At 44.1% G+C, this 24653-nt stretch overlaps 2 protein-coding genes across 3 annotated transcripts in view; one reads left to right on the top strand and one right to left on the bottom strand.

Annotated features, from left to right (window-relative positions):
• Positions 1-7845: 7845 nt before the first annotated feature.
• ARFGEF2 (ADP ribosylation factor guanine nucleotide exchange factor 2) overlaps positions 7846-24653 on the bottom strand; it is a 96246-nt gene continuing 79438 nt past the window's right edge. For both annotated transcript variants that reach the window (XM_045885916.3, XM_045885917.3), the window contains exons 32-39: positions 24123-24261; positions 23960-24014; positions 20466-20580; positions 17825-17955; positions 15008-15176; positions 13588-13726; positions 12074-12191; positions 7846-11495 (exon numbers count right to left, since the gene is read on the bottom strand). In XM_045885916.3, coding sequence (XP_045741872.1) covers positions 11319-11495; positions 12074-12191; positions 13588-13726; positions 15008-15176; positions 17825-17955; positions 20466-20580; positions 23960-24014; positions 24123-24261 — 1043 coding nt within the window. In that variant the 3' untranslated portion in view covers positions 7846-11318. The remainder of the gene's footprint in view (positions 11496-12073; positions 12192-13587; positions 13727-15007; positions 15177-17824; positions 17956-20465; positions 20581-23959; positions 24015-24122; positions 24262-24653) is intronic.
• On the top strand, positions 21491-22623 carry LOC123850694 (probable ATP-dependent RNA helicase DDX41). The gene has a single exon (XM_045883928.3). It carries the CDS (start codon positions 21507-21509, stop codon positions 22401-22403), a length of 897 nt encoding a protein of 298 aa, XP_045739884.2. The 5' UTR covers positions 21491-21506; the 3' UTR covers positions 22404-22623.

Raw genomic sequence — 24653 nt, 5'->3', positions numbered from 1 at the left:
GAGGGGCGGGACCAGGAGCGCTCAGGCCCCACCCAAGCTCGGATGGCCAATCGCGACCGGCTCTGTGTTTGCGCTGACGTCACAAGCGACAATGCCCTTTGGCTCAGACCGCGGCTTGGGGCACCACAATCCCCATTTTCCTGAGAACGGACAGGGGGTTCAGCGAGTGGCCGCCGGAGTGCGACGTAGTCTGATGCAGGGCAGCAGTGAGGCACGTAGTAGTTCTTCTGTCACTGTTGAACGAACTGCTCAAAGTCATGTCCATAGCCTCTCAGACCGAGAACTTTCCGCCCCTCGCAGAGCGCAGGTTTTAGAGGAAGAGGCGGAATACACGGAATCATTTCAGATCTTGATAAGCGCTACGACGAGAAAACATAAAACAGGGTGATATGACCGGCAGTGACTTGGAAGGTCATTGATTGGTCAGAGAAGACCTCTGAACAAGTGACACTTGACCTCAATTTCAACAAGGAGAGCATTCCAGGAGGAGGGGATGCCAACAGCCTGGGCTCTGAGGCAGGAGTGAGCTGGGCTGGGGCTTAATGAAGTGCCGAGAGGCAGGAGATGAAGTTAGGCCAGCAGGGGCCAGATGATATGGGCGTCATAAGCCCTGTTTAGACTAGGTCTCACTCTCACGTGCATCCATTAGGGGAAGGCTACCAAATCTACACTTTAAAAGGCCCACCAGTTGCTGTGTGGAGATGGACTGTATGGGGGTGGGGGCGAAGAACTTGAAGCAGGCAGCCTGGAGGCATCCAGGAGAGAGACGTGATGGCTCGGAACTCAGGTGAGTAGCAGCGCATATGGAGACAAGTGGACAGCTTCAGGATACACTATAGAGGTGGAGCCTGTAGGATCTTATGATCCATAGAGTGTGACAATGGACAGGAAGCAGTGAGGACTTAGGGAAATCCCAGCTCTCAGTTTCAGCCACCAGCAGGCTGAGGCTCAGCTGTTTCAGAGCGCATCCCTTGCAATTGCTAGCTTGCTACTCTGGGGACTAAAAGGCATATATTTGGTTATCACTGGAGGAAACAAATATAAGAACACAGAATTATATAGGCACTGAGACCTGCAGAACTCTCAGCATATAATGACTCTGTTCAAACCTCTGCAGTAAGAGATGACCAAATTTGAACATGGCTTCTAGCAGCAGCATAAGGCCATGACCCTAGGATGACCCCAGTGTCCCCCACCCCAACACACACACACACACACACACACACATGCTTGAGAAAGTTCAATGCTTGAGAAAGTTCAATGCTGCCAGGAGAATTTACTGTTTGTTCTAGCCAACACCTGGGTATAGGCCCCAACCTCCCTTCCTTAAAGCATTTACTAAAAAGGACTTACAACTGTGAATCTTTCTTCTGTCCCTCTGAGATGTATATGTATCTCCTGCAGTTCAGGAGTGTCTTTCTCAATGACCTGAAAGCCATTCCTTTGAAATATAATCATCAAGAAGGTGAGGCCTGTTTCTCGGTCTCTGTGCGCAGATGGGAGCCTAACCCTGATAATTGCTAGCTAGCAGACATAGTGAGCCTGATGACATTTACACCGACCAACGCTTTAAGTTTTCACCTGGGCCCTCACTCTCCAACTCCCACATTCACCTTTAAAATGCCAAATCAGGGACGCCTGGGTGGTTCAGTCAGTTAAGCGGCAGACTTCAGCTCGTGTCATGATCCCAGGGTCCTGGAATCAGGTCCCACATCTGGCTCCCTGCTCAGCCAGGAGCCTGCTTCTCCCTCTCCCACTCCCCCTGCTTGTGTTCCTCTCTCGCTTCTCTCCCTCTGCCTCTGTCTGTGGCTCCCCCTGCTTGTGTGAGCGCACACTCTCTCTCTCTGACAAATAAATAAATAAAATCTTTTTAAAAATAAATAAAAAAATAAAATGCCCAATCAGGGGTGCCTGGGTGGCTCAGTCAGTTAAGCCTCTGACTCTTGGTTTCAGTTTAGATCATGATCTCAGGGTCATGCCTGGCTCCATGCTCAGTGGGGAGTCTGCTTGAGATTCCCTTTCCCTTTGCCGCTCACATGCTCTCTCTCTCAAAATGAATAAATAAAATCTTAAAAAATAAAATGCCCAATCACCTCTGCACAGTCAGAATCAACTCTTTCCCCCACTGTGAGTAGTTTCTGAATAAAATCTGTTTTTACTGCTTTAACAATGTCTGACTTTATCTTTGACAGCACCCTGGCTATGAACATGTAAAAGCAATTCCTGAGATAAAATGCAAAAATTGCTCTGTTTGAGTGAAAGGGTCATGGATGTAACTATTTTGTAAAATTATTCAACATCTCTTATCACAGTCCACAAACCCTGCAAGTTCTGGCCCCTGTCAACCTGTCTGACCTCATCACCTTCTTCCTTCCTCCTCTCCACCCTCACTCAACTTAGCCACCTTGCCTTCCTTTCTGTTCTTCCAAGCTCCAAGCTTATTCCCACCTCAGTGTTTGTACTTGCCCTTCCCTCTGCCTGAATGCTCTTCTAGACCCCCGAATAACTGGCTCCCTCTGTACCTCCAACTTCCCACTCAAATGTCACCTCCTCAGAGAGGCCTTCCAACCTGTCTGAAATTGCCCACTCTTCACACCTGATAACTCGACATTTAGGTTTGCCACTTATTTTTTTTTAAGATTTTATTTATTTATTTGACAGAGGGAGAATGAGAGAGAGAGAGATCATGGGCAGGGGGGAGGGGTAAAGGGAAAAGTAGACTCCCCGCACTGAGCAGAGAGCCCGATGCAGGACTTGATCCCAGGACTCTGGGATCATGACTTGAGCCGAAGGCAGACGCTTAACCAACTGAACCACCCCGGACCCAGGTTTGCCAGATTTAGCAAGTAAAATACAGGACACCCAGTTCAATATGAACCTCAGAAAAACAATGCATGACTTTTTAATATAAATATTGCATGGGACATACTTCTAAAAGATCATACATTGTTTATCTGAAATTCGCATTGACTCAGGTGTCCTGTATTTTATCTGGCAAGCTTAGCCTCAATATATCAGTTTTCTTCATAGCATTTATCATTCTTTGCAATTGTCTTTGTTAATTCCTCTCCCCACCAGCAGCTTAAGGACTCTATTAGAACAAGGACCTTATTTATCTTACTTACAGCTGTCCCCCCAGCACCGAGCACACAGTACCTGCTCAATAAGTATTGAATGATGAATGAAATTCCCTATATAAATAAAGTCCATTGAGAAAGGTGTAAGTTATTAAGGACACTGGTGGAAAAGATGTATTTTTACCATTGCAGCAATAGCACAAGTAATCTTGATCATACTAAGATCATACTAATCTGCTTTCCTAGACGAAGCTTTTCCTCCAATCCCGGTGAGAACAACCCTGATGATTTAACAGTTTTCCATCTCTGAGAGCTAATCATGAAGGAGGCTGGCTGGCATACACTTGTAGGTCTAGCATCTCTACCAGGTTCTGCAGGAAGCCCTGAGTGTGCCAAGGTTATCATGTCTGTGGACACAGCTCTAGTGGTGCCGACTCCCCTCGCCCTTTGCAGCTGAAAGAAGCAGCACACAGGTGAGGGTCACAGAAAGGTCGGTGTGGCCTCCTTCTCCAGTCTCCATGGGTGATACCTGAAGGCTCCCTTGGGAATCTCTACCCACCCGTCCACCCCACCCCCACCAGCCCATCCCGTCCACACACTCCCAGATTTGCTACAACTGCTAATGTGCCCATGGTGAAAAATTCACACGGGACAAACATGAGAGGATTTGGTCTTTCGCTAATTAGGACATTCACTGTAGGTAACATATTATGTTCTCTATGTCCTTACTTTTAATTGTGCTTTACTAGATGTTCTCTGAGAGGCATGTTGGTCTCCCACCATGATTCTGGCTTTGTCATTGTTCAAGTGTACTCAGTTGTCTTTTGTTGTATGTTTTGAAGCTATTAGGTAGATTAGGTTCATGCCATTTCTTCCCGAGGAAGTCTGTCTACCATCTGACGATGTGAAATATTCCTCTTTGGTCCTTTCAGAGCTCTCCTCTTCCAATTCTATTTGTCTGAATCAATATTGTTAGACCTGCTTTCTTTTGGTTAACAATTTCCTGGCATATCTTTTTAACCCCCCTGCTTTATTGAGATAGAATTGACATATCTTTTACCAGATCTTTACCGTCACTCTGCTTTGATCCTGTTGTATCATACTAGTTCAGAGCATGGGGGCGCCTGGGTGTGTCTGCTTTCAGCTCAGGTCATGATCCCAGGGTCCTGGGATCAAGCCCCGCATTGGGCTCCCTGCTTAGCGGGAAGCCTGCTTCTCCCTCTCCCTCTGACACTCCCCATGCTTGTGCTGTGCGTCAAATAAATAAATACAATCTTAAAAAAATAAAAAAGGAGCATGACTACCCAGGTTAAGACCTTCACGCCATCTCTATGACACCGGGCAAGTTACTTAAAATTGAGCTGTCTGATCTCTACAGGAGTGATGGTAATAGTAATTTGCCTCTCAGTGGGTCTGGGCAGATGACAGAGCCAGGAAAGATGAGGCCCATGGAAGAGCATCTGAAAAATAGTAACTGTCCAACACTGTTAGCTCTTATCTCCATCTCGAGGCGGGGAGGCAGTGTATTTTTGATGTCGTCCCATTGTCCCCAGTCCTGCATTTTCCTACGTGGTACTGCTGTAGACCTGGACAGGCCTTTGGACACTTGCCTTGGCCCTTATGCTTTAGAGGGTGTGGCTCTGGTCCCGCTCCAGCTGCCCACAGGTGAGGGGTCCATACGCCCAGTGGGCGTGCTCACCCCAAACCCTTATCACCTCCTTTCGGACCTCGTTCTGGTTTGCATAAGACCCTGGAATTCCTCACCAACAAGCCCCAAGCCCTCTTCCAGGGTCTGTAGAAATCCCTTGGCTGGGTCGCTCCTGAGAGCAGATACTCAGCAGCTGTGAGCACCCCTACACAGGCAGTGTGACTTGGGGACAGATGTGTTTGCAGGGGGTTTGGACAGAGCTGCATATCCACGCGCACACATTCAAAGCCTTGTGGTACAGGTTGAGGCTTGGGGTGAGGAGAGAAAGGGGGCAGGACAAGGACTGATTTCTTCCCATGCTGCTGTGTTCTGGCCTGGAACTCTGAGGAGCCTGAGAATGCAGTTTGACTTCCAGATATTGCAAAAGGTTTTATTTGTCAAGGAAGGAGGATGGAATGTTTTCAAACACTTACTATTTTGACATATAACTTTTATTTATGTATTTATTTTAACGATTTATTTTGGTTTTTTAAAAGATTTTATTAATCTATTTGAGAGAGAGAGAGAGAGAGAGCAGGAGCACGGGGAGGGGCAGAGGGAGAGGGAGAAGCAGACTCCCCGCTGAGCAGGGAGCCCGATGTGGGGCTCAATCCCAGGACCTTGAGATCATAACCTGAGCCAAAGGCAGACCATTAACCGACTGAGCCACGCAGGTGCCCATATTTATTTATTTTAGAGAGAGAGAGAGAGAGCACAAAAGGGAGGGGTAAAGGGAGAGGGAGAGAGAATCCCAAGCAGACTCAATGGCTGAGTGTGGAGCCCGATGTGGGGTTTGATCTCATGACCCGGAGATCACAACTTGAGCTGAAATCAAGAGTCGGACACTTGGGGCGCCTGAGTAGCTCAGTCGGTGGAGCATGCGACTTGATCTTGGGGTCATAGGTTGGAGCCCCATGGTGGGTGTAGAGATTATTAAAGTGAATAAATAAATAAATACACTTAAAAAAATGGAGGTCTAATGCTATCTATTTCATACAGTTGCTGTGAAGTTTAAAGGATTTCCTGTATGCAAAGTAAGGCGTCTGCAGTGTGGTAAACTATCAGTAAATGTTAGTTCTTTAAAAAGTGACATTAATAGCCTGCTTATTGCTGATGCCCCAAAAGGGGCAGAAAGTTAGCACAAATCCTTCTGTACAAAGCGTTCTTCATTCCAGCTTCTGTGATCTGTCCACTGTCCTCTCCTATAGAATGGTGCTTGGTTTTTGCTTGCTTCTCAGAAACCCATAGCACTCTGGACAAAAAAATCAATACGCCATTATTTAAGCTCAAAGTCACTCAAACTAAGAAGTTTACGAGAACACATGGTGCTTCCTGAACATAAATCAAGATACATTCTTTAAACAAATCTAAATTAGGTCAGTGAAGAAGAAACTATAGAAGCTTTATGCAAAGATGGGGAGTCTCTGGGAAAGATGAAAACTGACTTATATAAAAATTATCTGCAAAGGCTCAATCTTCAGTTGAGCACCAGATAAGGTTGGCTTGTGTCTGGAAACAGACATGTGTAAAAATTAGACTAAAGTCATTTCTGCCAGAATCCTTGGGGAGCCCTCACCCCTTCTTCTTTTGCTGCAGGTACATCATTACATTAATTAAGCTGGCCACTCCTAATGTGACACAAATGACTAACTCAAGGACAGTTTAGCAGGTTTCTTGAACTGGAGCACAGGCATGTTACACAGCTTTGCAAAAATTCCAGGGAACTACTCTGGTCCTTTGAAAAAGAAAATGTACTTTTGCCTAAAATGTGTTCCAGTCTGTGGGCAGGGAGGGTACAGATGCAACATCATGATGAAATTACCTTGCAAATGCTTAATGGCACTTTAAATAAATAACATGAAGTTGGTCCTTCCTCAACCTCAGCATGCCCTCCTTTCTAAAATGGGTAAGCAGAAGTGACCTTTTTTTTTAGACAGGAAGGCCAAAGAAGGCTGACAGTATCTGCCACAGACAGACTCTTGGGTCCTACAACACCACACTAAAGAAGCCTTGTTAGACTCAGAGTCAATTTAGTTCAGGGTTTTTCAACCTCAGCACCAATTAGACCTTGAGGCTGGGTAACTCTGGTGGGGGCTGTTTAGCAGCATCCTACCCACCCCCCTCCTGCCATGACAACCCAAAATGTCTTCAGACATTGCCAAGTGTCCCAAGTGCCCCCTGGGGACAGGACGGAAAACTCCTGGTTGGCAGCAGGTTGAAAAACACTGCGCTAGATAAAACCCAGGCACTCCTTTTGTTCTTCACTGGAAGCACCTGATATGTGGGACCACAGAGAGTCACCATTTTATTCCAATAAATTAATAAAGATGAAAGAGTATGAGTAAATTTCAGCAGGGGAGTATTTTAAATACAATGGTGATTTACAATTTTAGGATATTTCAGAAAGAATGGATTCTGAATTCAGAGGCAGTAAAGCCAAGCCACGTCTTCCTAGGTTGGCACCCTTTGTGAACCTTAGAATTGCCTTCCACTCAGTGTCCAAGTTGGCTACCTATGAGTCTTCCTTTGCAAACCTGACCTCAACACCAGCAAGAGGAGACTGTTGTCTTCTTTTGGGAACTCACCCACTGGTCAAACTAATTAATGAGTTAAAGTGAGTTCAAGAGATAAATAAGAATCTTCTCGTGACTGGATTTTCTCCCCCCTTTCATTGGGAGGGAGGGGGAAGAAGGGAACCTTATTTAAATTATTAAAACCCACAATTAATATTCTCCCATTAGAAATTATTTATTTTTTTTTAAGATTTTATTTATTTATTTGACAGAGAGAGAGAGACAGCAAGAGAGGGAACACAAGCAGGGGGAGGGGGAGAGGGAGAAGCAGGCTTCCCGCCGAGCAGGGAGCCCGATGCGGGGCTCGATCCCAGGACCCTGGGATCATGACCTGAGCCGAAGGCAGATGCCCAACAACTGAGCCACCCACGCGCCCCTAGAAATTATTTTTAACTATTGAGGCCAAATTTTACTACCAATTGAGAGCTACAAGCTTGTAGCTGCCATAAGAACAAATGTACCCAAAACTATAGCTTGATATATATACATATAAATTACTATATTAAAGACAGCTTTACTTTTTAAAACTTTATTATTGATTTTTACCACCTGATTAAAGCATGGGATTTTAACAGTATTATACATAATATTTTTACATAGAAAACTTTACATAGCATTTCATATTATATAATTCGGCTTATTCTTTCAAAAATGTATACATCCATTGGGCAAGGAATGCTTTTCATTAAATTACCAATATTAAATGCACTTAATCATCGTGTATAGATTAAACAAAGGTAGCTAAACTAACTTTTAGGCATTTTAAGGAGGTAAAACATACATTGTGCACATAAAGAAATATTTGATGCAAATATGAAGATAAAATTTTTAAAAAATTAGAACACTGAGAAAAACTACACCTGATGAGTGTCTTCTTTTGAGAGCAAGGATTTCCAGATAGATTCATTCTTTTAAATATTCAGCTTTGGTTTCTTTGTTTCTCCGACTGCAAAGCTGCTGATAGCAAAACTCCACGATTTCACATGAGTTCAAGCTATGTCTGCTTTAACACAAATGTTAAAACAGAATTCAGAGAATGCAGTAGTAAGGATCTAGCTTCTGTCTCAACCAATATCCATTTGCATCGTAACAACAAACATTTGAATAGGACGGTCGCACTTGCCTCTATCAGCAGGTTCCTTCAATAACTATAAAGACTACGAAATGGAGAGCTGTAATCGCAAAAGAACAACAAAAAGGTCTAGCTTTTTTTTTTTTTTTTTCATTTTGTACAAAAGTCACCTGTCAGAGGAAAATGCTGTGTTTCCAGATATTATGATACAATTTCCATAATGTAGTTCTTTGGTTGTACATGAGGAGTAACAGGAAAAAGGTGTATTTGACTCTAAAGATGCATATTAGAAACAGATTTCCCATCCACCGTTTGTTGTTAAGATGCCAGAGCTGGTGATTTCCCTCAAGGACAGTGCAGAAAAACAAAATTGCTCAAAGTAGCAGTGTTGAAACAAAAACTTCTCTAGAGACCCAGCACATATAATCACACTTAAAGCATCCTGACAAAGAAATAAGGCCTTGGAAATGCTCCATCTTCTCTCACTTTGTTCGTGAATGGCGTCCTGGCCCGGGGCTGCAGTCACACATACTCTTCCCACTAGTTTTTGAGTGGCACGAGCCACGTTTACCATGAGATAGAATAGATTTATTCACAAAGTAGAATTTAGGCTGAATGGCTTATTAGTAGAGGTAAGGAATTCCTCTGTATGTCACGGGCCCCACCGGCAAGAAAAATTTACCCCAAATGGTTTGACATCCCGGTTTTTAAAAGGTCCATGCCGGTACGATTCAAATGCCTCGTTCAGAAAATCCAACCTTTTAGAAGACAAAGTTAAAAACAAAACAAAACAAAGCAAAAGGCAAAGCTGAACGTTTGGGCACGGAACAAAAGGCGCGCACACACTTCCCGCTCTGCAAGAGGCGGCGGGGTCACCGTTGAAGACAACGGCACAGGAGAGCCTCAGAAGGAAAGGAAAAGTCTCCAGTCGGGGACACGCGGCACATTCCTGCGCGTGCCATCAGGACAAATGTGGATGGAGAGCACGGACTTGTTGAGGCTGTGGCCGACCACCGTCCCAGGGAAGGAGTCTCGGCTGCAGCACAAAGACGGAATGCGTTCCAGGACAAGGTAAGTCAAAGGTGCTGACGTTTTCCATTCACAATAAAATAACTCGCCCGTGGTCCCTTCCTCCTAAATTATATAGCTCCTCTTCTCTAATATGTATGTAAGTAACATAAAAACCTAAACCGGCTCTTTTTTTCTTTGGTAGAGAAATTAAAATACTTTGGGGGAAAGAACAAAAAATAGAGTACCGCTGGCCCAAACCAAACATTCCTCAAAGCTGTTAAAAACAAACAAATTTAAGAAATTGGTTTCTTAGGAAACAAAAGCACCAGAAATCCTTCTCTATAAAGAAAAAATACCCGATTTTAGATAGGTTCCCAACTTGCTAACTTCTAAGGCACCAGAGTTGACACCCATGCAACCCAATTTCCAGGACTGAAGGGCATAGGCAGAAGTCTGAATGTGTTAATGACTCCGTGTAACACTGGTTTTACTGCTGAGGGCGGCTCTCGGGGAGCCCTGAGTGAGGGGGCGGAGTGAAGCGTGTGTTCGTGTTCTCTCTCTCACCGACTCAGAATAAATCAAGCTTCCAAACAGACTGCTTGCAGGCGTCAGGCCCTGTTTGTTGCAATCCTTTACATAAGCCGCTGCATCAGGATTCAGTTCTAATTGCAGTTAAGACTACGGCACCTTTATTAACACAATAAGGGCCCCCAGAATCCAACCCTTCCAAAGAATGCAGCTCTGAGGCTCGAGTTCATGGCAGCACCTGGGCACAGGCCATCTCCCGCCACGGTCACAGTTCAGCTGTGCTGGCCCCACCACAGCACAGGCCGACTCTGGATCAAGGACTCGTGACGTGTGGCTGAGGAGTTTCGCAGTCAGCCCTTCTCCCTCCCGCACAGCCGCCATCCCTCTCTGGAGGGCCCTTGAACGGAGACTGTGCAAAGCAGGGACACTAAACTCACTATTCTGAGGTAAAAATAAAAGGTTTACTCAAATATAAATTAACTCTGTTAAATTACTTCATTTTTGTTACTACTTCATATATTAGATTTCAGAGGGTGTGAGATGGACAACGTATTCTGGAAATTTTCATACCCATCCACAAATACTTACTTTCCAAGGAAGGCTAACCGTCTTCATTACATTTTTTACTTTTTCCTATAGACTTTTTCTCCCCAGGTTACTAAAACAGGGAGAGCCAGGAAGCACTACCTTTTTTTATTTTTTAACCTTGCAAGCTCTTAATTCTAACTTATTACTAAACTCTGCTTTCAATGAAATCTTCAATAGTAGCTTTTCATAAAGTACTTTAAAAATCACTCAGACATTAACAAAACAAAACAAAAACAATGCTTTTCCCCACTAACTTTCTCCAAACTAATCTAACTACAGCTGACTCACAAAAACACTCAAAATTCTCCAACACACTCAAACGACAACAAAAAGTCCAGCATATTTTAGGCGGCATTTAGCCGTTACAAGAAATTTTATTAACATACTCTCTAATAATCACGAACCTCTACAGCTATGCTCAGTATTTGCAAGGAAAGCAACTTCCTCCGACAGAACGCATACAGCCAATCATGGGACTCTGCTAGGAAATGGCGCATGTGTGGCGACAGGCTTGACAGTTTAGTCAGGAAGACAGAATGACAGAGATGAAACAGACTCCCCACCTACTGTGTTAACTGGGTATGCAACACTTTAATGAAACAGCACAACGTCTCAGCCAGGGACTGTGGGACCCTCGTCGAGGCCAGCTTCCTCCAGGCCATTCTGAGCTCCCAGATGCCGACTCCCTGTTTCTATGATCTGATCCTCGACGAGATGTGCCAGGCAGAGGTGGCGTGGTGAACGTTCTGCAGAGCTGCAGCAGGGGCCCACAGGGGCCAGGGCTACCATGCTGGGGACAGTGTCCCTGGTACCTGTGATGGCTCTTCTGGAATCCATATCTTATAGACAACACCTATCCGCAGGAAGAACTTGCGCAGAACTGCTCGGAGCTCAGGAATCAGGTCAAACTGCATAATCTCACACAAGTAGGGGTAGTACATAGAAGCGTGTGCTTTAAACTTGAGGTGGGAGAGAAGGGGAGAGATCAAATTAGACAGGGAGCTACTTTTTCTGGCACTAGTTTCTCAAAAGAGTTCATCTCACCCTGGAACTTCTTGCAATATTGGTGCTTTTACTTGCTGTTTAAAAAGTTGGTAGGAAAAATTTGCAAATTAGAATGTCTTTTAGTTATGTTTAACTCCAAACACAAATTCCTTGGGGACGGCTTTGCTACCAAAGTCAACGTTCATTTTAGCAAAGCAGATTCCCCTTCTGAACCAGGGTTTCACTATCTGGACCCTCTTCTCCAACACAGCTGCCTCAAAACCCCTGCAGCAGTTTAACTACTACGTGCGTGGTTTCAACATCAGCCTTTCTCAACCGGGGTTCTTAGAGAGAGAGAGAGAGAGAGAGAGAGAGCGCCCTAGTATGCTACGGCATCCTTGTCTGTAATGAATGAACTGTCCTCTAATGAATCTAGAATGGTGCTAGTTATGTAACCATCCTTGGAAGAAATGAGGAAATCGTTACTTTAAATGGAGTAAAAAGGAACCCAAACCTAGGTCCTAGTGGGGACATTAGAGTTTCCTGGTTTTACCTTTTCATCGTTTATTTTGAGGGTTTTTGTTAGAAGTAACAACAGAAGACTTGTCCAGGCCTCCCGATGGCTCTCAGAATTCACTGTGATGAAATAGGCAAGGGCTTCACTGCACACGCTAGACAAATCAAGAGAGGGGGAGACACGTCAAACACATTAACCTCTCTCATTCTACTGCAGTGAAGAACTCTTTGTTCTTGCAACAAGTAAATAAGTACTATGCCATCTGGAGCAAATCACTAAGTCTCAGTTTCCTCGACTGTAAAACAGGGATAAATAATTGTACCAAACCCAGGGCGTTGCTGTGAAGTTTAAATGAAACCAGCGTGTTGAATGTTTGCTTAGCCCAGGGCCTGCTCACAGCTTTGGGCCCAGTCAGCGTTTGCCACACAATGAACACAGAGCCGATCATCCAGAGTTGACTACACACTGCCTTTCTCTCTCTTCTCCTGTCACATAGGATTGCTACTTTTTCTTCTTTTAAAGTAATCTCCACCCTCAACGTGGGGCTGAAACGCAGGGACTGAAACTCACGACCCTGAGATGGAGAGCTGCATCCTCCACCAACTGAGCCACCCAGGTGCCCCTTAAGACATTTTCTTAAGTAGATTCCATACCAGTGGGATTACTGTGTCAAAAGAGAGAAACTGAACATTTTAAGGCTCCTGATTTTAATGCCACCTGCTTTCCGGAAAAATCCCCTCCCTGTACACTCCTACTAGCAGTGCAGGAGAGTGAATGTCTTATCACATGGCTGTCAACACTGCATGTTAATGGTTTTAAGTCTTGAAAGAGTGAAAAGAGCTTAGGCATAGCATCTTGCTCACAGGGAGCTGGGTGGCGAAGATCACTTTTCTGTCTGAGGCTCTCTCCATGCCATCCCACTGTCTCCCCATTGCTGCATTTCTGCATAATCCAAGTCAGGACACCCTGGTAATCCACATGATTCCAATACATTCCTCTTGGGAAGGAGAGAGGGTTGGAGGTTAGAGCCGACATCACCCTAAAGGGACTTCACTCCAGGCCTGCTGATTCTGAGCTCTCAGGACTTTTTACTGTCCGTGTTTCTGTGCCTTAAGAAACTTCTGAAAGAAATGAGGTCCTGCCCTATTCAGGGCATTAAGAAAAGTGAAATACAAGTGTCAGCAAATAGAAGGAAGAAGCAAAAAGGAAAGCAGCTTGTGAGAGTGTCAGCACATAGGTATTTTTCTCTTATTCGTTTCAATTCACAGTATTACTGTGATGCATTTTGTGTTTTATGGATAAGACATTTAATCAGAAACCAATCTTCTGGGGCGCCTGGGTGGCTCAGTCGTTAAGCATCTGCCTTCGGCTCAGGTCATGATCTCAGAGTCCTGGGATCGAGCCCCGCATCGCGCTCCTCGCTCTGCGGGAGGCCTGCTTCTCCCTCTCCCACTCCCCCTGCTTGTGTTCCCTCTTTCCCTGTGTCTATCTCTGTCAAATGAATAAATAAAAAATCTTAAAAAAAAAAAAAAAGAAACCAATCTTCTTACGTTAAAAGTCGCTGCTGTATTTCCTCCCAGGAATCTCTGCGGTTCTCGTCGACATACATCCGAAACAGGATCCTCAAACAACAGGCCAGGCTGCTGGTTTCTTGTTTTAGAAGATTAGGTTTAGATTTGCCCTTAAAACCTAGAGATTAGACAGTCATGTAAACAACGCACACTTCTAGGATAATGCTGAGAAATCATGCAGGAACCTAATCTAGTTACTTTAGGGAACACTGAAAGAAATATTTCACATTCTTTTTTTCAAGTGAAGTATAATTGACATATAACATTACTCTTAATCACATTTTCTTAAACAAAGCAGTACTAATCAGCCACAGAGATGTGTAAACCACTCTCACAAGCAAAACCTTATCACAGGCAAAGGCATAAAACATCTAGACATGGGGTGCCCGGGTGGCTCAGTCAGTTAAGCGTCTGCCTTCGGCTCAGGTCATGATCCCAGGGTCCTGGGATCGAGTTCCGCATCGGGCTCCCTGCTCCGCGGGAAGCCTGCTTCTCCCTCTCCCACTCCCCCTGCTTGTGTTCCCTCTCTCACGGTCTCTCTCTCTGTCAAATAAATAAATAAAATCTTAAAAAAAAAAAAAACAACAAACAAACATCTAGACATGTTAAAGCCATAAAGAAAAATGACATTATGAAACTGTGGATTAAAATAGCATTTGGGAAGAAAATTAATGGTTACCCAGCAATGGTAACAATACAAAAATTATATAAAGTATCACTTTTGTGCAAAGTTCACAAAATGAGACTCCCACTGTCACCTTGCATATATCACTTACCTCCAGGGTTTATGTATGTATTTTTGGAGGTGGTAAAGAGAGAGAACCCCTAAAAGCCTCAGCAAATGTATGAATGCTTTCTGTTTCTCCAGGACTACCACAATTTTTATATCATATTTAACTACACAATTTTATTTATTTAAAATATTTTATTATTTAACAGAGAGAGAGAGAGACAACATGAGAGGGAACACAAGCAGGGGGAGTGGGAGAGGGAGAAGCAGGCTTCCGCCTGAGCAGGGAGCCCGATGCAGGGCTGGGTCCCAGGATGCTGGGATCATGACCTGAGCCGAAGGCAGATGCTACCCAACTAAGCCACCCAGGCGCCCCAACTACACAATTGTAACGTAATGTAAAATGTCTTGGTTTGCTAGATCAGTTCAGGGCTCTATCTATCAATTCATTTTTCCATCAAATACTTCCTGAAAATCTCCCATGTGCCAGGCAATATTCCTGGTACTGGGATGGAATGTATCCAGCATGTCCTTCTTTTCCCCTCAAGCATGAAAATATCTGGCGAGTTATTCCAGCTAAGTGTAAAATATCAGGAGTTTCCCAAAGGCTTTAATATTTTAGGATGGTGACCAGTGCGGCTGCCTGTCCTAGCTGCTGTGTAGCCTTACCTGCTCTCCACAGGACAGTCCGTTGCTCGTAATTGGAGTTGAAGGCCTTTGAGAATGAGTGGGACTCCTGCAAGCAGTCCAGCAGCTTGAACAGGTGCTGGGAAGACATGCACTTGTACATGCCCTGATCCTCCGTCTCTATGTGGATATCTGCATCCAGCGTGTCTTGCTAGAGAGGGGAGGGTGGGAGAGCTACGTGAGGATGGGCTGGTTCTGGACATCGAGGCAGTCCTCACTTGCCAGAAGTCATCCTCTGTCTGAGAATCACACACTTCATTCCTCACCACTCTGAACATTTCTCCGTTAGACTCTGCTCACCGGCCAGGGGAAGAATTATGCCCAGCTCCTGCCTGACATCAGGCTTTGCGGGCCCATTTTTCTGTTTTGTCAGGACTGCCTTCGTTGCATGAACATGAGCATGTGCTTCTCCAGTTATTTCACTACAGGACTGCACTGTCCTCTCTTTATATTTTATAACGAAATTAGAAAACGAGAAAGTCAAACTGTATTGTATGTGATAGAAGGTGTGAGTCTCACAACATACTATGAAAGACAGAAACTGCCAAGTGAAGCCTGAGTGGCATCTTTAGCTTCACCAGGTGATGAATGAACATAGTTAAGCTCAACAACTGTGTTTTCAAATGTGAAGGGAAAAAAATATAAAAATAGGTATAAAATGCTAGAAATTTTTATTGAACATGTTGCCTAAAATGGAAGACATACTTAGGGATTTTCTATTTGTTGAGCCTTCTAGGAATGGAACTATCCTTCTTTTAAACCAGAGATCACAAAAAAAAGTAGAGTTTGCAATATTCCCCAAATTGATCTATAGATCCAGTGCAATCCTTATCAAAATCCCAGATTACTACTTTGCAGAAATTGACAAGTTGGTCCTAAAATTCACATGGAAGCACAAGTAACAGAGAATAGTCAAAACAATGTTGATAAAAGCAGCACAAAGTTAGAAGACTCATACTTCCAATTTCATTCAAGACACTGTGGTACTGGCATAAAGATGGACATATAGGTCAGTGGAACAGAACTGAGAGCCCAGAGATAAATCCTTATATTTAGGGTCAAGTGATTTCCAACATGGGTGCCAGAACAATTCACTGGGGTAAAAACAGCCTCTACAATAAATGGTGCTGGGACAACTGGATATCCACGGGCAAAACAATAAAGGTAAATGAACTAAGCAAAATGAACACAAAATGAACTAAAAAATGGATCACAGACCTACACGTAAAAGCTAAAATTATGAAACTCCTAAAAATAGTAACTCAGACTTCATTAAAACTAAAAGCTTTTGTGCTTCACAGGCCACCATCAAGAAACTGGAAAGACAATACACAGAATAGAAGAAAATAGTTGTAAATCATGTATCTGATAAGGAACTAGTATCCAGAATATATAAAAACTCTTACGATTCAATGTTAGAAAGTTAAAATATCCAATTTAAAAATGAGCAAAGGATTTGAATAGCATCTCTCCAAAGATACACAAATAGCCAATAAATACAGAAGATGCTCAACATCACTAGGGAAACAGAAACCAACACTACAGTGAGATACCACTTCTCACCCACTGGGATGACTGTGACAATTAAAAAAAAAAAAAAGAAAAAAAAGACAATAACAACTATTGATGAAGATGTGGAGAAACTAGAGACTTCATCCATTGTTGCTGGGAAGGTAAAATAGGCTAGCTGTTCTAGAAGACAGTCTGGCAATTCCTCAAAAAGGAAGGCACAGAGTTAACATATGACCCAGCAATTCCACTCCTATGTACGTGTTCCAGAGAATTAAAAACATGTCCACATAAAAACTTGTATACAAATGTTCACAGCAGTGTTATTTACCATAGCCAGACAATGGGAACAACCTAAATGTCTGTCAATGGATGACTGGATGAACAAAATAGTGGTACAGCCTTACAATGGAATATTACTTTATATATGAACACACATCCACACGTATGTAACAACATGGATCTTACATGCTACATATACAGGCTACAATGTGGATGAACTTGGAAAACATTATGCTAAGTGAAAGAAGCCAGACACAAAAGCTCACATATTATATGATTCTATTAAATATGAAATATCCAGATTAGGCAAATCCATAGAGACGGAAAGTAGATTAGTGGTTGTCAAGGGCTGGGCTGAAGAGGGAAGGGGGAGTGACTGCTAATTATGAGGGCATTCACTTTGGCAATGATAAAAATATTCTGGAATTAAACAGGGGTGAGGTTTGCACAACTCTTGTGAATATACAAAAATCTGAACACTCATTCACAGGATCTGCTGGCCCCTGAAGCACTTACATTTACAACCTATGGTGTAATGTTACTGTCCAACTTTTGGATACTCAATCCTCCGTCTCCAAGAATAACATATTATACAAAAGGCTGTACGTACAAAGTAAACTTTAAAGGAAAAACTGGTATCTTTATCCATATAGTTTTCTGTTATTTATGGTTAAATTGTACACCAATTATGAGGGATAATCCCCCTGATTAATAACACTCTTTTTCCAAAGCACCCAAGGTGGGGCTGGCATGCCAACAGTAGGATGCTGGTAAATTGGCTTTCTGGGAAATTTAAAGAAAAGAAAAAAGAAAAAAAAGCCCTGATTTTTAGTGTTTGCTGATTTCCGTGGTATAAATATCACAGTCAATTTCTCAAGCCACCAATATGCCATGACTGGAGGGAGGGCTGGGGAGCTGCGTGCCACTTCAAGCTGGCTCCAGCACAGCACTGTATCTGAGCAACGTCCCCGCACAAAAGGACGTCCTTCTCGAAGCTGGTCTTATTACCTGGGCAGCAACCATGTGTTCTGCATCTTCCTTTTTGCTTGTTGCAGGGTAGAACACGATGTTGTCGATGGTCTGTATCAATTCCAACTGGACCACACACTTGATGAGGAGGCTGGCAAACAGTTTCTGATCTATATTAGATGATAAAGATTAACCCTAATAATGATCCAGCCAGTGTTGAATTAAGTATTCCCAGAGCTCCTACTATGTTTCAGGCACGGTTCTTGATGCTGTGGCAGAAGAGCGAATAAGCTGGACAAAAACCCCACGGCAGAGACAGACAATAAACAGGATATTTAAGTCTAAGGTACAATATGTCAAATGACGATGACAAAGGTAAGAATAGGGATGAGGTAGAGATGGTGTCGGGCTGGGGTTGCAAGTTCAAACAAGCGGGTCAGGAAAGGGCTCTCTGCAAATGTGATACCTGAGCAAAGACCTGAGGGGAGGAGTCAGCTATGCAGGGACCCTATCTCCCAACAAGCTTCTCTGCCACCTGCAGGGACTCCTACAGACAGCTCCGGACTGTGCCCTAAGCACTCCAGGCCCAGGTTCCTGCAGCAGCCAGACTCTCCAAAGTGGTTGGCTGTCAGTCTTGAGGGGATGGGGCTCTTTTCCGTTCTTAGTTCCCAATCGCTTTCTGTCTGCTCTGGAGGTGTATCTGCTTCTGGTTCCCTCAAGAATCTTCTCTGTTCAAATTATTGGTGTGATTTCTGCCTACTGACTAGACTCTGGCTAATATCTCTTCCCTCCATCTTTGTCTTCTCACTCCCTGGGCGCAGGGGCGGCAGCCCGCATTGGGCACTTCACTGGTGACTGATTTGACTATAACGAAAGTAGAGATTCCTTTTTCAACCTATTGTTATAGAATCAGAATGTTGAAATCATTAGATGAGTGTTTAGTGATGGCAAACAAGGAGGATGGATCATCTTCAAGTTTTGGAAAGTGACTGTGAAATTTTGTGTGTGTGTGTGAATTTATATAAATTCTCCATGTAGAATGTTTTAATTAAAGAATATGGTGGAGTTGCAGCACATGTACATTTAATTTATGCCAATTTAGTGACGTCACCTTGGACCACAAATGACAAGGGAAGAAACGGTCCAAGTGGTGTGCGAATGTGCCTACTGCCCACTCACTGAGCTGATGCCCACAGGGCGGGCTGCTCTGGGCAAGTGGGAGCATGCTCCCAGGAGGAAGGGCAGGGGTCTCAAGCTCCAGGCCCCTCTCAGAGCACAAACCTCTTGCTGCACCAAGAGTGGCTCTATTTAAAGAACCGTACGTGTACACTCCCACCCAAGCCAAACCTTTATCTGGAGCTGATGAGGCAGCAGACCTTGCTCACTGGCCCCTGAGAGACCCTGGTTATGCTGCAGATACTGAGGAACGGCGTGTGAGTGTCCAACATGGTGCCTTTTTAATGGATTCCAAGGGTGGTTATGTTTTGTGCCTTCAAAGATAGTTGGTGGCCACACGTGGCTGTGTCTAATACACGGCAGTGTCGACACCAAAAGCCTGGCGTGTCTGAAGAAAAACAACAGGGCCACAGCTGGAAAGAGACCAGACCACAAAACCAGGAATGTTCCAGTCTCTCAGTCAGCTGAAAGTGTGTCTGAATCCCAACTCTACTGCACAGTGGCAAGTCACGTTATCCGTCTCGGTCCCAGGACACGCAAATGTAAACAGTACCTCCTCAAAGGACTAGAGGGATGATTACACGAGATCACACACATGAAACACACAGTGCACTGCCTGCCTCATAGTGACTGTTAAACCTGGTTTTTAAAGTGACAGTAAAACATGACCACAAGTAACGCTGACCAACTGATAAAAGAGAAAAGGGATCTCTAACACATGAAAAGCTCCTCCAAACCAATAAAAAGACTAACAGCCAATATAAAATGAGGAACGATTTGAAGAGATGATGAAAAAATAGAAAGGTTCTTAAACACATGAAAAACTTCTCAGTTTCACTCATAATTAGAAAACTGCAAATTAAAACTACTCCAAAGATAGGAAGTATCACCTATGTGTTCCTGAGGATCATGTAAACAGGAATCTGTAATTATCTGTCAAAATGGCAAGTGCACTTCACCCAGCAGTCCTACTGCTAGGAATTTATTATATAGATAAACTCGTGAATGACACACATTATTAGGTCATTCAATGTAGTACTGTTTGTAACAGAAAAAGATGGGGAATAATATAAACGTCCATTAGTAGGAACCCAATTAAGCAAATAATAGTACATCTATATCCTGGGATGACATATAATAAATAGTATAAAAGAATGTGAAAGCTTTTTAGGTACTGATTTTGAATGGTCTCAAAAATACACTAAGTGAAAAAAGAATACACATAGTATTCTGTAATTTGTATAAAAAGGACGGGGAATTCATGCGCACACACGCACATGTGTTTATGGATATTATGCTCTTTCTTGCATACGGATAACAGTCGGAAATGCACACAAGAAACTGGTGACACAAGCTGCCACAAAGAAGGGACTGGCAGACTGAGGCACGGGGTGGAAGAAAGGCTTATCATGTTCACCTTTTGTACCTTCTGAATGTTTGAATACGTAAGCGTGTTACCTATTTAAAATAAATAAATGAAAACAACTAAAAAAAGCGGCCTTACTTGCATATGGTCTACCTTTCCAGCTGTCATCGGTTGGGTTAGAGAGTTGGCTCTGGCCTCTCTCAGAGGCGTTTTTATCTATGCTGCTTAGAGACTGGCGGTCCAGATCCACATCCTACAAGCAACCCAGAGAAATACAATGTTCACTTTCTTTATCCACAATTCAGTACCTGGGCAGATATGCACCTGTTTTGACACTGGGGGCCAACCTGAATTTAAGCGCTTTGCTTAGCTTGAAGTAAAATTATACTGCCTGCTTAATGAGGCTACATAGGAGAGATTACTAAGGTCACGTATTTTCTCCCTCCCATTAAAATTTCACATTTTCTTATTCCTACTTAGAAGGTATTTCTTTATATATTATGATTTAACAATGAATGTGACATGGGGCGCCTGGGTGGCTCAGCCAGTTGAGCATCGACTCTTGATCTCAGTTGATCTCAGGGTCATGAGTTCAAACCCCAACTCAGGGTCTGAACTCCAAGCCCAGCGTGGAGTGGAGCCTCCTTGAAAAAAAAACAACCAAACAACCAGAGAACATAAGTGTAGCAAATTAATGAGGACAAGCTCAAAAATTCTAGTGTGATAGCTAGCTTTTTAAAATGTTGACAGAAGGCAATTAACAAACAAAAAAATGTTTAAATAAGGTGCTTCATTTTTTAAGTTGCTATATACCAAATGCCTTTTTTTTTTTTTAAGTTGGCTCCACACCCAATGTGGGGCTTGAACTCACAACCCTGAGCTTAAGAGTTGCATTCTCCGGGGTGCCTGGGTGGCTCAGTTGGTTAAGTGTCTGCCTTTGGCTCAGGTCATGATCCCAGGGTCCTGGGATTGAGTCCCACATCGGGCTCCCTGCTCAGCGGGGAGCCTGCTTCTCCCTCTCCCTCTGCTGCTCCTCCTTGCTTCTGCTTTCTCTCTGTCAAATAAACAAAATCTTAAAAAAAAAAAAGGAAAGAGTTGCATGCTCCTCTGAGTCAGCCAGGCGCCCCCAAATGCCTTTTAAAATCTAATGGCCTTGGGGTGGCCACCCCTGGGCACCTCATGGATTTGCTGCAGAAGAAGATGGTCAGCCTAGACATCTGCCGCTACCTGGCTCTGGACGAGGCTGACCGCATGATTGACATGGGTTTCGAGGGCGACATCCGCACCATCTTCTCCTACTTCAAGGGCCAGCGGCAGACCCTACTTTTCAGTGCCACCATGCCTAAGAAGATTCAGAACTTTGCCAAGAGTGCCCTGGTAAAGCCGGTCACGATCAACGTGGGCCGCGCTGGGGCCACCAGCCTGGATGTCATCCAGGAGGTGGAATATGTCAAGGAGGAGGCCAAGATGGTATACCTGCTTGAGTGCCTACAGAAAACACCCCCACCCGTGCTCATCTTTGCGGAGAAGAAGGCAGATGTGGATGCCATCCACGAGTACCTGCTGCTCAAGGGGGTCGAGGCGGTGGCCATCCATGGGGGCAAAGACCAGGAGGAACGGACCAAGGCCATCGAGGCATTCCGGGAGGGCAAGAAGGACGTCCTGGTGGCCACAGACGTAGCCTCCAAGGGCCTGGACTTCCCTGCCATCCAGCATGTCATAAATTATGACATGCCTGAGGAGATCGAGAACTACGTGCACTGTATCGGCCGTACCGGGCGCTCAGGAAACACAGGCATCGCCACCACTTTCATCAACAAGGCCTGTGACGAGTCGGTGCTGATGGACCTGAAAGCCCTGCTGCTGGAGGCTAAGCAGAAGGTGCCCCCTGTGCTACAAGTGCTGCACTGTGGGGATGAGTCCATGCTGGACATTGGAGGAGAGCGTGGCTGTGCATTCTGTGGGGGCTTGGGCCATCGAATCACTGACTGCCCCAAACTCGAGGCTATGCAGACCAAGCAGGTTAGCAACATCGGCCGCAAGGACTACCTGGCCCACAGTTCCATGGACTTCTGAGCCCTCTGTCATCCCTTGTCTCCAAGAGACCTCAGTCTCCAGCCACCTCCTACACACACCAGCCCCCTGGACAAAAAGCCAGCATCTTTGGCCCAGCTGGCCTGGGCTGGGCCAGGCTGGGCCTGGCCGCCTGCTCCCTGTGTCCCCCAGAATTACTATTTTTGTTCCCCTTTACCCCAGCTGTCATTAAAGCACAAGCCTCCCTGGTCTCAAAAAAAAAAAAAAAAAAAAAAAATCTAATGGCCTTGGGGCGCCTGGGTGGCTCAGTCGTTAAGCGTCTGCCTTCGGCTCGGGTCATGATCCCAGGGTCCTGGGATCGAGCCCCACATTGGGCTCCCTGCTTGGCAGGAAGCCTACTTCTCCCTCTCCCACTCCCCCTGCTTGTATTCCCTCTCTTGCTGTCTCTCTCTGTGAAATAAATAAAATCTTCAAAAAAAAAAAAATCTAATGGCCTTATGGTTATTTGGGAATAGACGTTAATACAAAGCCCCTGTACACCAAGGTTTTAAAAGTGAGACTTGAATCAGAACTTCTCTGTGTGGCCTCACACAGAAAATAAGAACCACTATCTTACTGGTGTAGAGGAAAGCACTCGTTATTTAAGAGGATAATAAATAAGGATAATTATACCAAGGCATTATTTCTATCAGCAGAACACCAGAACTGAGAGTCCAGCAAGGGAGAATTTGTTAAATAGATTACAATAATGTACAGCCACTAAAAAATCTGCTCTCAGAGAATATTTAAGAATCTTGAAAAATGCTCACATGTTGTTAGGTAAAACATTATGTGCCAAGTGCTCCTGAATTTCAAACATATGTGGGTTAGATATGTGCCGTTACACAAAGAAAGAACTAGAAATGTAAACTATGGTTTTTATTGGGTGAGGTGACTTATTTTTTGTGCTTTCTAAAAAAGATGTTAATGAACATGTATAGATTTAAATCTTTTTTTTTCTTTTTCAAGATCTTATTTATTTATTTGACAAACAGAGAAAGCACGAGCAGGGGGAGTGGGAGAGGGAGAAGCAGGCTCCCCGCTGAGGAGGGAGTCCGATGCGGGACTCGATCCCAGGACCCTGGGATCATGACCTGAGCATTAACCATCGGAGCCACCCAGGTGCCCTCTTTTTTTTTTTTTTAAGATTTTATTTATTTATTTGAGAGAGAGAGAATGAGAGAGAGCACATGAGAGGGGGGAGGGGCAGAGGGAGAAGCAGACTCCCTGCCGAGCAGGGAGCCCGATATGGGACTCAATCCAGGGACTCCAGGATCATGACCTGAGCCGAAGGCAGTCGCCCAACCAACTGAGCCACCCAGGCGCCCTCTTTTTTTTTTTTTTTTTAAGACATCTTTACACCCAACGTGGGGCTTGAACTCATGACCCTGAGATCAAGAGCTGAATGCTCCACCGACTAAGCCAGCCAGGCGCCCCTAGTTTTTAAATCTTATAACCTTTTTTATTCATTTCTCATCAGAAAAGCACAAACTGTTTGGGTTCCTTAATTTTTTACTATAATACGAGATCAAAGAAAAGACATCAACAAAAAACCCTACCAAATGTTTTTCTGACGAATCTTCCTCCATTCCTACAGGTCTCCAAGTCAGCAAACTGAAGGGAATACAAGAGAAGGAAAATGATCCATGTGAAAGGCAAACTGGAGTCTTAATATGTCTACTGAGCACAGAAATAAACAGCAATAAGCACATTCACACTCACACGTGTGGGATGGTTGTTTTGAAGATATCCAGCATACAACTGCATGTCTCATCCCAGACGTCGGGACTGAATTTCTCCCCGTTGGATATTACTAAGTTTTCTAAGCAATTGGTACCTGACCGAGCCAACTGCTCATTGTCTGCAAAATAAAGCAACATATATCATGAAACTTCCACTGCTGTTTTGATTCCCATCAGGGCACTGATGCTTCATATTGCAAGGTGGAGACGACACGATGGGGGGCTCTGCAGGCTCTTATTGAAGGAAGCAACGATACAGCCAGTATTAAAACTTTTATTGTTTAAGTAGGCTATAAAGAGGTAAAATTATTTATCACAGCTTTATTGCTAGGGATGGAAGGAGGTCAGTTTGCTACTTAATTAACTGACTTCTTATATGATGTATTAGTAAAGGATGGAAATATTAGACCAGTGTTTCTCCCCTGAACACTGCCATACCAGTATTGACTGTTTTACCATTTATTTTAAAACAGAGTCACTTTTTTTTTTTTTAAAGATTTTATTTATTTAT

This window comes from Mirounga angustirostris, unplaced genomic scaffold (assembly GCF_029215605.1).
Source record: "Mirounga angustirostris isolate CCGP_5_RB_7025 unplaced genomic scaffold, mMirAng1.0.hap1 SCAF_10, whole genome shotgun sequence".
Classification (NCBI taxonomy): domain Eukaryota; kingdom Metazoa; phylum Chordata; class Mammalia; order Carnivora; family Phocidae; genus Mirounga; species Mirounga angustirostris.
This window is presented reverse-complemented; position numbering and strand designations above follow the sequence as displayed.

Excerpts from the sequence above, each read along its gene's own strand:
- LOC123850694 (XM_045883928.3), top strand. The coding sequence starts at position 21,507 with ATGGATTTGCTGCAGAAGAAGATGGTCAGCCTAGACATCTGCCGCTAC.